General features: G+C 46.3%; 1 protein-coding gene across 4 annotated transcripts in view; it reads right to left on the bottom strand.

Annotated features, from left to right (window-relative positions):
- The window catches only part of CD99 (CD99 molecule (Xg blood group)), a 29,962-nt gene extending 17,796 nt beyond the window's left edge, over positions 1-12,166 (bottom strand). For all 4 annotated transcript variants that reach the window (XM_060273474.2, XM_060273475.2, XM_035114882.3 and 1 more), the window contains exon 1: positions 11,900-12,166. In XM_060273474.2, coding sequence (XP_060129457.1) covers positions 11,900-11,963 — 64 coding nt within the window. In that variant the 5' untranslated portion in view covers positions 11,964-12,166. The remainder of the gene's footprint in view (positions 1-11,899) is intronic.
- Between the last annotated feature and the right edge of the window lie 810 nt (positions 12,167-12,976).

Here is a 12,976-nt window from a genome sequence, read left to right as displayed (position 1 = left end):
CCAATGGTGATAAAGAGTCTTCCCTAAGGTGTAGAGTAGACCTATTAAGGGCTATTGGGAAAAGACTGTGTCCAGAGGCAGTTTACCTCTAAATGCCAGATGCGGGTTTCCTTTCATATCCTGCTTGTAAGCTTATTGGAAGCACCCACTAGAAACAAATCACTAAACTAGATGACTCCTCAGTCTGTTTCCTTAAGATTTCTCATATCTGGTAGCATAGGTAAAGGTAAAGGGACCAATGACCATTAGGTCCAGTCGTGACCGACTCTGGGGTTGCGGCGCTCATCTTGCATTATTGGCCGAGGGAGCCACCGTACAGCTTCCAGGTCATGTGGCCAGCATGACAAAGCCACTTCTGGCAAACCAGAGCAGCACACGAAAACACCGTTTACCTTCCCGCTGTAGCGGTTCCTATTTATCTACTTGCACTTTGATGTGCTTTCGAACTGCTAGGCTGGCAGGAGCTGGGACCAAGGAACGGGAGCTCACCCTGTCGCAGGGATTTGAACTGCCAACCTTCTGATCGGCAAGCCCTAGGTTCTGTGGTTTAACCCACAGCGCCACCTGCGTCCCCATCTGGTAGCATAGATAAGCCCTATGTCACACACAAGGGGTCACCAATGTAGCATATCTGTATACATATGTGCCCATAGCAGCTTCCGTTGCCCCCCCCCCCCAATGTCATCTCCCACTGAAATTAAGCTTGAAAGAAGCATTCTGTTGTAGCCAGAAGAACTGGCTGCAATGTGTGCTTGGTTGTGGTGTGTGTTGCCCATGACAGTATCTTCACGCTGCAAAGGAATCCAAGAAGGTTGGCAAGCTCTGCCACATAAAAAAGAACAGTTCAAGGGGAAAAATGGTCACTGCAGGGCGAATATAACAAAACACAAGAGCTTGTTCCAATTAACTGTTCCATTCTTCCATTTCTTAACATGATTGAAGAGGCATTACAAGCTTGCCAAACACATATCCCTGGGCATCTGTCAACAGTACCCTTGTACCCCCAAACGTGTCGATTTCCCTTGGGTAGAACTGTGGGGTTTCAGAAGGTTCTCAATAGCAGCCCAATAGATATGCTCCCTCAACATCACCCTGCAAAGCTGGAACAGCAGGTGCTAACCCTCTGTACCTGCCTGGGTGATCACAATTTTGTCTAAGACAGGATGCCATCAGTCTTCTTGTACCTGCTCAGGGATTGTGTTCTCCCCAAAGACCTGATCCAGGTGTTTAAAGGATACATGTGATCACCCAACATGACTTCTGGGCAAGTTGCCTTTCAATCCTGCACCCAAAACTAATCCATGGATAAGTGCATGACCGCATTCATGCTGGACCTGCCCCACCCCATAGCAACTACTACGGTACTTCCAGTGTTCAATTCCACCACACATAAGGAAAATGAAATGGAGTCTAATAATGAGATGGTCCAAAAGGCAGCAGCTTCTGTTCTAGCCTTATATGGATATCACTGGCTGTGGCATATTGATGTTTTTTTATTGCTGTTATTAAGATAGCGATTGTTTTAAACCACTGTTTTAAATGGCTGTAAGCTGGTGTCCAAAAATATTGTGTTTTGAATGGTAAGTAAATAAAATAATATAAAGGCCTGGTGTTGTAAGCAGCAGGAGTCACAGTACAGTGGTTTGATGAACACATTATCGATTTTTATTTTCAGCCATGGATAGTCAAGTTAGGGTGCAGGTATGTGCGAAAAACTATTAGCATGTTGTCAAGGTGCCTTGCTTTTGGTGGGTTTTCTCCTCCAACTCAAAACTAGTGTTTAAAAACACATAACTTATTTCCTGTTCAGTTATCAATAGAGATTTATCAGGAAAGAAAGTGCTGGGTGGGATGAGAGTTCTGTTCTGATATTGGCAGATATAGCTTGCTATAGAAATTGGAGTTCTTGGGAAAGTCCAGAAATAAACGATAAATTGCAAGAACTCAGGCTAAAAGAAGATGGATTGCAAATAAATCTTCACAATGTTTTATTGATGTGATGCAGAGTTTAAATAGGAATCAATCCCAATATTGAAGGCAAATAAAGGTAAATTCCAATAAAAATCAGGACAAGGCCCTGTTTCGACTATTCTTCGTCAGCAAAGATTCACAGGTCAAAGTGTACCAAATATGTTTGCCTTGAAGAATAGTCGAAACAGGACCTTGTCCTGATTTTTATTGGAATTTACCTTTATTTGCCTTCAATATTGGGATTGATTCCTATTTAAACTCCGCATCACATCAATAAAACCTTGTGAAGATTTATTTGAAATCCATCTTCTTTTGGCCTGAGTTCTTGCAATTTATCGTTTATTTCTAGATATACCTTGCTAAACAACTATAAAGTGTGCGTAAATAGCTCAACATCATTCAATTAAAAATAACATGGTTCCCAACTTTTCTTTAAAAATCGAAAGAACTTCTAAAAATCAGAAGGATAGTTGTGTTCACAGAAGGATCCCTTACACCCATGGAGAAGAATCAGGATCCAGCCCAGTGAGATTAACACCAATGAAAACATTGGGTCACCTTTTACCATTTCAATAAACAGAAGCAAACATCCATTTCAAATGACTGGAGAGGTGGGGTTGTAGCCTTTTTCCAGTTAGCTGGGAACGTTGCTCCCGGGGAGGGAGGGAGGGAAGAGTCAAAAGACACCAAGGATTCTTCAGAGAAAGAAAGGCACTGTGTGATTAGCTCACAAGCAAGTACAAAGAAAGACAGTTTGCATGAGGGTTTTATACACTTTTGGGGCTCTCTTCCCCCTTCCTCAGGAATCCCCAGAAATAATACTGATAAAGCGAATGGGCATAAAGGGTCAGGGGTTACATCTTGAGTATATCTTAAAGGTTCCTGTCTTGCACCTTATCATAAGCACGTTGTCAATGTAAAGATTCTAGGCAACCCATGGTACCTGTCTCAAGCAGCCTTGAGCGTGCTTAAGTGTGGGGCTTTGAATTCCAGTCTTGCCTGGTTAGTGTGCGTCAAGCTGGTAGTGCATCATCCTCATGATAAGCCGCTCTGTCTTCCTGACAAAGGCCAACCACTAACCTTGATAGCTAGTAGTAATGCAAGTTTACATTACACAGGGCATCCTGTCTATAGCTTACATTGCACTTTGGCATGAAGGCACTAATGGCTTTTCAAGAGGAATGGAGAGATAGAGAGAAAACATCTTAGGAATGTGCAGGGCCCCAGCTTGGGGTGTGAACTCCTGCAGCTAGAATTTTCCTGATCAGAATTGGCAATTGGCAAGCTATACATATGATTAAGCAAACTATATGATCAAGTAAACTATACATATGATCAGAATTGGGTTACATCTTCCTTCAGGGTAATATTTAAGCTCTCCCTCCTGCATACACTTTTGATCATTTTTGTTGTTGCAATTCTCTCCAGAGTTTCATTTGTCATCTGCAATCCATTTAGCAACAGAGGCACACCAAAAACCATTGGGTATGGGATTTCAGAACGATGAAGTGGGGGACACCCTCCCTGCTAATAAGTAACAGACTGGAATGCCTTTGCCATATCACCTCTGCAAAACAGCTCAATAGAGAGATCTGGACATTTGGACACCTTTAAAGCAGAGGGACTGGCCTACAAGTATGACTCATAGGAGAATAACTGACAGCTTCCAACAGCATGAGTCATCTCATGCTATGCAGAAATCTGTGGGCTATCCGATGAGGCAAAAACCCTGGCAGGATGTTTACACGCGCTGCCAAGCAGCCCTTTATAATTAGCTCTGCAGCAACATACCATGAAGTTGGGAAGCGTCAGCGCTGCACTGCAGATTCAAGAAAGTTAGGAATGGCCAAGCTTAGGAGACAAAGCTTTTTCATAGATTCAAGTACTACAACCCCAACTGCATCTACATGCTTTCCTACGAATCTGAAATCCCATGCCTCTGCTACTTCACTTTCCCTGTTTCTAACAAGTTACCATGCTGCCAGCTGCTTTTGGGTCTACACTAGGCTCCTTCCCACCCGCCAAATCACTAAACTAATCTGTGTTATACTTCCTTCTACTGCACCTTTTAACAGTTCGAATCACTGCCTTTCAGGTCATTTTTAAAGAAGGGGCCCAACTGGGGCAAATGCTTAACTTTCCACACATACATACTGTACACCCAGCAAGTCGCTCTGCAAGACCACCTTCTGGGTTGGGATCATGAAAATGCATCCCCTTTTCACCAGAAATCATTCCCCCTTTGACATGCTGACATTGCTAACCTCCGGATTTGAAGATAAGGAAATCCTATTGTGTTGTCAACTCCCGGATATGAAAGTAAGGGCACTGAATAAGGGAATTTCCCGCAAAAAAAGGGAAAGTTGATAGCACTGCAGAGGGTGGGGGGCGGTGCATGTGGGAGTGGAATATTTAATCCCTTGTCCACACTGGCCTGATCCAGATTGGGGCCTCATGTTGTTGTTTTTGTGTGGAAATAATAATAATAATAATAATAGCGACCAGTACTAAAAGCACTCTTTTCGGGGGGGGGGATTAACTTAATGTGTCCCCCTTCCCATGATCAGTTTCTTTTCCTGATAAGGCAGTAACACTCGCCAGTGAAAATCTACCCCAGGTATTTTGGGGTTGTCCTGTTTTGATCAGCATATTAATCACCATATTAATCATCATAGTCCATTAACCCCTTCCTCCCTCATCTCTAGGTAACCATTAGCTCAGCTGATATAATGGCTGAAGACAGAGCCATTACCCTAGTTACAGCCCCAGACAATAGAGGTAAAGAATATTTACTAGCTCAGCTGTAAGTCAAACTTTATATTAGAATATATGCAGAAGGATTGATGTACTTTCCAAGTGAATCTAACATCTAAGTATAAATGGCTGCTCTCCACCTCAAAATATAGATGACAATCATTTGTTTAAACTCAAACAATGGCTGCCATGGTCCCGACTGCCCAATATCAGAAGAAAGTAGAGTTCCATGAATTGCTCAATGGGAAATGAAATGCTGGTCTCTTGAAATGTCTAAAATTCAACTATTTGATGGAGGTTAAAAAGGAGTGTGCAGGGTAACACATACCATATGGAATATTTTTTATGAACTAGCAGACAATATGAACTAGATGAACCAATGATCTGACTCAGTATAAGACAGCTTCCTGCACTGATTGTTGCCAGTGTTAGGAAAGAGATTGCAATTTACAAAGGGGGCTAAAAGGGTCAGTAAGTACCACTGACAGATAATTAAAGTGTTTGCACAACTTAAGGGTCTCTTTGTGGGGGGGGGTGGCATGGGGGGGCGGAAATCACTGCTTTGAACTGTGAGCAGCCGGTAGCCTTCTGGCCCTTAGGTTAGCTTTTCCAAAGTCAGAAGTGCCAATGCCACAGTCTGTCAGCCATTAATTTATTTCAAATAGTTTGTATATCTCCCTTCCTCCTAAGGAGAAGAAGAAGAAGAGTTTGGATTTGATATCCCGCTTTATCACAAAGGAGTCTCAAAGCGGCTAACATTCTCCTTTCCCTTCCTCCCCCACAACGCACACTCTGTGACGTGAGTGGGGCTGAGAGACTTCAGAGAAGTGTGACTAGCCCAAGGTCTAGCAGCAGCTGCATGTGGAGGAGCAGAGAAGCGAACTCGGTTCACCAGATTACGAGTCTTCCACTCTTAACCACTACACAACACTGGCTCTCAAGAATGTTTAACTGCCTTGGCCAGACATAAGCAGTAAGCCCAGATCACCCAGAGAAGCGTACTCCAATAGAGGAGAGGGCACCACCAAAAAGGCCCTCCTTGGAAAATCAATTCTCAGGCAGGATTCTATAGAGAAGGGCACCTGGCAGGCGACCTAGTCTTTAAAAGCCATGTAGGGCTTTTTATATGTCAGAACCAACACTTTGAATTGCACAAAGATAGATACAGGCAGCCGACACAGTTGACACAAAAGGAGGAGGTATACCGAGTCCTATATAAACTAACTTCTAACATAACATAGTGTAAAATGTAAGAGGAACATAACCAAGGTCCATCTTATCTAACATTCTGTTTGCACAGTGGCAAATCAAAAACATAGCACCATGAACACTGAACCCTTTCTAAATGCATTGCTGTGACTGGGTTAAGAGTGCAGTACTCTTTTTGGAATACAGTTAGTTGTTCAAGAATCCCATCCTTAAGACTTTTCTGAAACTTTAATGCAAGGCTAAACTTTCATAAATTAACACTTGCACCTCCCACAAAAAAATGAAGGCCATGAGGCACACCAGACTGATTTGACTTATTCATCTGTAGGAATACTACCCAAAATTGATTTTGACAACAAGATTTGGGATTTCCCTCGTCTCACTGAGACTGATGATGTAATACATACTTTTGTATGGAAGGGGATAATGCTGTCTCAAATGACCACCTTCAGCCTATAGTTTCTTTCCAATTTCCCCATAGTCTATATTTATACTCCAATAATTTAGTAATAGTGATGGGAGTGCAATTTTTTCTGCAGAAAGATGTCCATTTCAAAAGTTTATTTATTTTTCATTTATTTGCTGAATTTATATACCGCCCTATACCCAAAGGTCTCAGGGTGGTTCACAGAACAAAATCAGAATATAAAACCACAAAATATATAATCAAAATAAAAACAACAACCTAATAACCCACCTTCCAAAAAAACCCACAACCCTCCACATTTTAAAAGGGCACAGGATGTCAATCAAATCAACCAAAGGCCTGGTTAAAAAGGAACGTTCTTGCCTGGCACCTAAAAGTGTATAATGAAGGCTCCAGCTGAACTGCCCCGAGGAGAGCATTCCACAGATGGGGGAGCCACTGCAGAGAGGGCACATTCTCATGTTGCCACCCTACAAATCTCTCGAGTTAATTGGTAACAAAGAATGGGTGCCAATTGCAGATGGATTATTAGGCAAACTTGGTCATTTGAAAGCAGCTGTTTTGGGCTTTGTATACCAAATAAGGGCAAAACAGGCATGCTAACTAGATCAGTATTAGGGTACCAGCAATTTTTCCACTACAAATTATCCATATTTGCACTGATTATTTTCAGGAAAACCTATACCACTATGTTGTAGTTAACAGGAATGTATCCAATAGTTTCACGTCTGTTAATGGAAGAAGCTTCCAGTCATGGAAGGAGAACCGAAGCCCAGCTATTTCACAAGTCAACAGAGTTGACAGGGGGGCAGCCATGATGCAACCCCACCAGGATCGCGCTGCTGGGGGTGGGGCACTCCCCCCCCCCCGCACTCCTCTTCCTCCTCCGTCAGTGTCTGTAACTGTATCACTACAATCAGTTAAGAATGCAGTAGGTTTCCAATTCTATCTTGCTGATTTTTTTATCTTAACAATGTTTATTGCATTGTGTGAGTGCCACCTGTTTTCCGTGATGTCATGGAAGCCAAGGTTTCCCAAGTACTGACAAGATCCAGACCTTCTTAGCTTCCCCAAGGCAGCTGCATCATGTGCCCTCCTCAGACAGATGCAGGCTTTTAACATGGCAATCTTACCCACACTGGAGTGTGATACAGTTTCATTCTGGGTAACACCAATGTATATGGTACCTGCAGACAGCACTTAATTTGAAGCTTGTGCTCAGTGTTGAATGCCTCTCTCTTTATTTTCTTTCACCTGCCATCATCATCCATTGCTTCCTCCCCCCCCCCTGGAAATGGGCTATATTCCTTGCACAAGTGGGGGAAAGGAATGAGAAGAGAGCAGGTGGACCATTTGCAATCTACAGGATAAACATACCCAGTAAACACAAAGCTGCTGGCAAAAGTTCAATAAGGGTTGGTGGAAACAAACATCTGGAATGAATTGCCTAACAGCTTGTCTTCCAACAAATATGTTGTTCCTCCTTTTTGTTCTTGACAGCAGTTTTGTAGGGGAAAGACCCTATACTTAAAGCAACTAATGCACCGCTGTTGCCATGTGAGCTTACAATAGCTGCATTTATGCTTTCATTTGCCTGTACTATGGACAGGCGGCTGTATTAATTAAATTGCTGTATTTTTAGGATTTTTCCTACGATATATATTATTGCACGTTGCCAGTTCAGTACTAACATATTTATACCCTGCTCTTCTTCTTTTATCCCCAGAACAGTAAACATAAAATACAATAATGCTAATATTTCTGCTAAGCTGCTTAAACATCCCTGCCCCTATAAGATTCCCACTTGCTAACATAATTGGAATCTGATGCAGCACTTTATAACCAGGTGGGCAATAGCTAAATGGTAAGGCAATCTCTGCTAGGGCAACAAGCTCACACAGTAATTCTGTGACGTGGGGCCACAGCTCAGCGGCAGAACAAACTCTCCAGGCAGAAGGTTTCCGGTTCAATCCTTGGAGCGTCTAGGCAGGGTTGGGAATGTCCCCATTCTGAAAACTTTGGTGAGCCATTGTGAACATGATGCAAAGAGGAGGAGTATGATAGAACATTTTAACCCTTGGCTCTCTGCTGCTTTTTCACCTCCAGACTCACAGCACGGTGGGCCACCAGCGCCTGGGTTTAGGGCAGTCACCGATTTCAGGGATGGGAAGTGATACCACCCCCCCTGCAGCACCCGAAATGCCCAGGAACTGCTGTGCTACCTGCAAGCTCCCCCGAGGCACAGAATCCCACTCCCCCAGGCACAACAGCTCCCATGCCGTGCTGCCCTATAGACCCCCGTGACACCCTACAGCCCCTCTACTCCCGTGTGCAGACCACCACCACAACAGGCCAGCGGCGGAGCTTCATGCTCCGGCACCCGGGTGGCGCCCATTCTAGGGGCGTGGCACGCCTACCAGAGGGGCGGGGTGCACGTTCCGGAGACGTGGTGTGCCTCCCGGAGGGGAGGGGCGCACATTCCGGGAGAGTGCTGCACCTCCTGGAGGGGCGTGGCACATGTTTTGGGGCATGACGTGCCTCCTGGAGGGGCGGGACATACGTTTCGGGGGCAGGGCAGGCAGCCGTGATGGCACCTTGGGGTCGCGTCGCTCGGGGCGGACCGCCCCTAGCTTCCTACGCCCTTGCCCCAGGCTAACTATGCTACTTCCACACATAGCTGCTTGTAGTTCATGGGGGGGGGGAGAGAGACAGAATAAATGAAGCTAAACACAGCTCTGGGACAATTTGCAGGTGTGCAAAAGCAGTAGAATGGAAAGGATTAAAATGTTTTCCCCTCTCCCACAGGGCATTGCAGCTTGAAAGACTACTTTAGATAATAAAAAGAACGAAAAACATCATGTGCGGCCTGAGCAATAACCAGTGCTCTGATCTCCAAGGAAGAAAGTCCTGTTACAAAGGGGTTTTTTTAAAAAAAAAATGATGATGATGATGATGATGATGATGATGATGATGACAATGATGATAGAATGATTTGCTGTAGAGAAGACAATTTTCTTCTTCCAGTACATCAGGGCTGCTTCAGACAAAGATTACCACTTAAGTGTGAATATATGTAGCATCCCTGTAGATTGTCATACCTAAATAGCACTCCTAGGTGTACTCTACCACATACAAGACCAAAACAGCTGTATACATCCTTCCCCTATGGGTGTGCACATGGTTTCCTCCCAAAAACTGTGGTGATTCCATTGGGGGAGGGATATCCCCAGATGTCACAGAAGGATGGAAGTCTAGCATCATGTGCATCTCCCCTCACATTCTTGAACCACATAAAGGGCAATTTCCATCCTCATAATAAATGTCTTCCAAAGAGGTCAGCTCAAATAATGTGACTAGCAGTCACAGTTAGTCCATAACTGGACCCTTTGTATGTTAATACTGTAGTCTGCTAATAATACTGCATATTCTATACTCATGGTTATTCCATAGCCATGGAAAATCCTCTTTCAGTACGTCTGTCACTATTCAACAATAACATAACTAAGCCAAAAGCAGACATGGGTTGCAATCCTAAATGCACCTATTATGGAGCAAGGCCCCCTGACCTCAGTGAGACTTCCCCCTAAGTAAACCTATATAGGGCTGCACTCTATATTGCCTTTCCCCCAGTGAAAATATACAAGTCCATACCCCATAAAAGTATAATAGATTTCAAGGCTACCTTCCTATTTGTTTAGGATGTTAATTCAGTGGCAAATAAACAAACCAGTCTGGCACGACCAGCCAACAGGAAGAATGAATTTCCACAAACACGATATATTGTAGCAAGTTCTGAAATGTGATGGTAATTGGCAAGAGGCAAACCCATGCCACAGAGCCAAACAATTAGCACCATCTGCCCAAGGCTCCAAGCCAAGACTCTGCACCTCCAGTTCGCACTTTACCCTAAGTTCCCACCCAACCACATTGCTCAGTGCCATTTGCTCTGCATCTGATAGGCACTACCAAGTTTATAGTAAAGGTAAAGGGACCCCTGACCATTAGGTCCAGTCATGACCGATTCTGGGGTTGCGGCGCTCATCTTGCTCTATTGGCCGAGGGAGCCGCCGTACAGCTTCCAGGTCATGCGGCCAGCATGACAAAGCCGCTTCTGGCGAACCGGAGCAGCACACGGAAACGCTGTTTGCCTTCCCGCTGTAGCGGTACCTATTTATCTACTTGCACTTTGACATGCTTTCGAACTGCTAGGTTGGCAGGAGTTTATAGTAGCGGGTCCTTAAACAACCAGGGAAAGGTTCCACACAAAGACCTGTGGGCATGTCTACCGTAACAGGAAAGTGAAGCCAGAAAACACATGCTTATCCAAGATCTTAACAATGACATCTCTTTCGAATGTAGACATGATGCAGGCAGAATCCCCTCTCCTTTCAGAGCCAGCTTAAGGGGTGAAGTGGGAGAATAATTCCACAATATTAGGACAACATTTGGGTACCATAGGAGCCAACTCCTAGGGGCCAAGGCGTAGCCAGGATTTTTGTTGGAGGGACAGGCCTTTGTTTTTGGGGGGCAGACCTTTTGCTGGGGGGGGAACCTCAGTTAGCTATGTATTTTTATTTATTTCTATTGATTTAGCTATGTGCATGGGCTGCCCCTATATTTGAGTTGATAGGCACTGCCATTCAAACTGTGTGGGTGTGTCCCACCATGTGATTGATTGTGCGGGAAGGGGCTTACCTGGCCCCCCAATGTTTTATTCAAGCTGCCACCTCCTGCTAGGTGTGATCCTGTCCATTTGGCCTACAGATAAAACCATCTGCTTGCTCTTCTTGGAAGTGTTCCCAGACTCTAATGTTTAATTGGGTTTCTATTATTATTGCCTGTTATGTTTTTAGTTGTTCTTATTTTATCTGCCTTGTGTCCCTATCAGTGGGAAAGGCAGCGTGTCGAGAAATACATAACAGCAACAACTTGCCGCCTGGTCTGCTTACAGCCCGATGGATCAAACGCCTGTCACCCCGTTGCGATTCCCACTCCCTCTCCCCCCCCGAAAAAAATCATTCTAGGATCCATTTCAGCAGTGCTTTTTTCTGGGGGGGGGGGGAATGTGTAGGGGTACTCTCATTTTGACTCCAGAAAACCACCATTTTATAGTTCAAAACGGGAAAAATAAATGCTGTAAATGGACACAATTACAAAGAATCCACAATTTTTTTAAGGGGCATGCATAGCCCCCCCCCCAAGCACTGCATCTGAGCCAGGGCATCCTTGGGTAAGCCGAGCCTTCGAAGATGAGGATGCCTTCGAGCATGTGCAGACGGGCTTCCCTTCGCCCGCTCCTCGAGGCTGGCTGGTAGCACAAAGGCGCCGGGGAGCGGCGCTGCGGCGGGCAGGGGGTGGGCGTCCCTTCAGCGCCTCCCGACGGGGCGCGGCTGCTGCTGCTGCTCCCCTTTTCCTGCCGCTCTCCCGGAGCCTTTGTTCGGGCTGGGGGAGAGAGGGACGAGCAGCGCCCCGCGTCGAAGGCCCCTCTCCGCGACGGCGCCCGAGGGGGAAAGGGCTAAAGCAGCGCGCCTTACTTACCTCGGCCGCGTCCCGCCAGCAGCACCAGCGCGGCGAAAGGCACCAGGAGGGCGAGTCTCGTCATGGTCCCGCCGCCGCTGCCGTCGACAGCTACTGCTGCCCCCGGAGACTTGAGGCGAACTTCGCGGCGCTCCCAATGCTTTCCACTCGCGCTCCCCTTGTTTTTCCCCTCCCCTCAGAGGATGGAGCGAGCGACCCCGTTTCCCGCGAGCTCCCCCCTCGCCCTCTCCGCTTCAGCAGCAAAACAAGCGGCCCGCAACTTCCAGCCCCGCAGCCAAAAGTGGACTCGGAGCGGCGCTCGCTCGGAGACGCGCCCCCCGAGGAGAAGGGCGGCCAATGCGGAGTGGGCGCCGAGCGCCGGCAGCCAATGGAAGGAGAGGCCTGGGAGAGCACCGCCCACCCCGGTGGCCAGGAGAAGACACCAGCGTTGAGTCATGCCCCGAAGTAATAGGAAACCCGCGGGCAGCCGCTGGCTCGGGTGTGGTGCAGCTGGGCTGTCTTCCATCTGCGAAGGGAGCCGTGTGTGTGGAATCGCAGGCCTGCTGCTCAGATCACAGCAGAAGAGGCCCGGATTTGGCTAGGGATTTGGCTGAACGGAGAGTTTGGCAGGCTGAGGTGTGCAGGTCAACGGGGTCATCTTGTTTCCGCATGTGGCGGCAGGGATGGCTTGGAGATCCCGCCGTTGGCTTTCGGAGAGGCTCGGGTTCAAATCCGCCCTTATCGCCAGAGTTCACACGCGCAGCCTGAAAGGTTGGCCTGATGATAAACTTGGCAGGGGAGAACCACGTGCGCGATCTTCAGATGGTTGGCGGAAATGCAAGATAGAAATGCAATACATATGATACCCATTGCTTGCTCTCAGGGCAGGCCAGCCTTAGATGTGTTGTAGCCGACAGACCCATCAAAACGAATGAACATGACTTAACTTAGGGCCTTTTATGTCAGTGGGTCTACCCTGACCAGCTCCATTTAGTTGGATACAACCTTTTAGGGCAATCTAGAAATGCTTCACAAAAGCCAGGCATCTCATCAAGGGAGGATGCTTGAACCTCTTCTGGCAGGTTACTTTTGGCTGTC

Source organism: Zootoca vivipara, chromosome 4 (assembly GCF_965207765.1).
Source record: "Zootoca vivipara chromosome 4, rZooViv2.hap1.1, whole genome shotgun sequence".
In the NCBI taxonomy this organism is placed as follows: Eukaryota; Metazoa; Chordata; class Lepidosauria; order Squamata; family Lacertidae; genus Zootoca; species Zootoca vivipara.
Note: the sequence above shows the minus strand (reverse complement) of the source record. Positions and strands in the feature narration are given on the sequence as shown.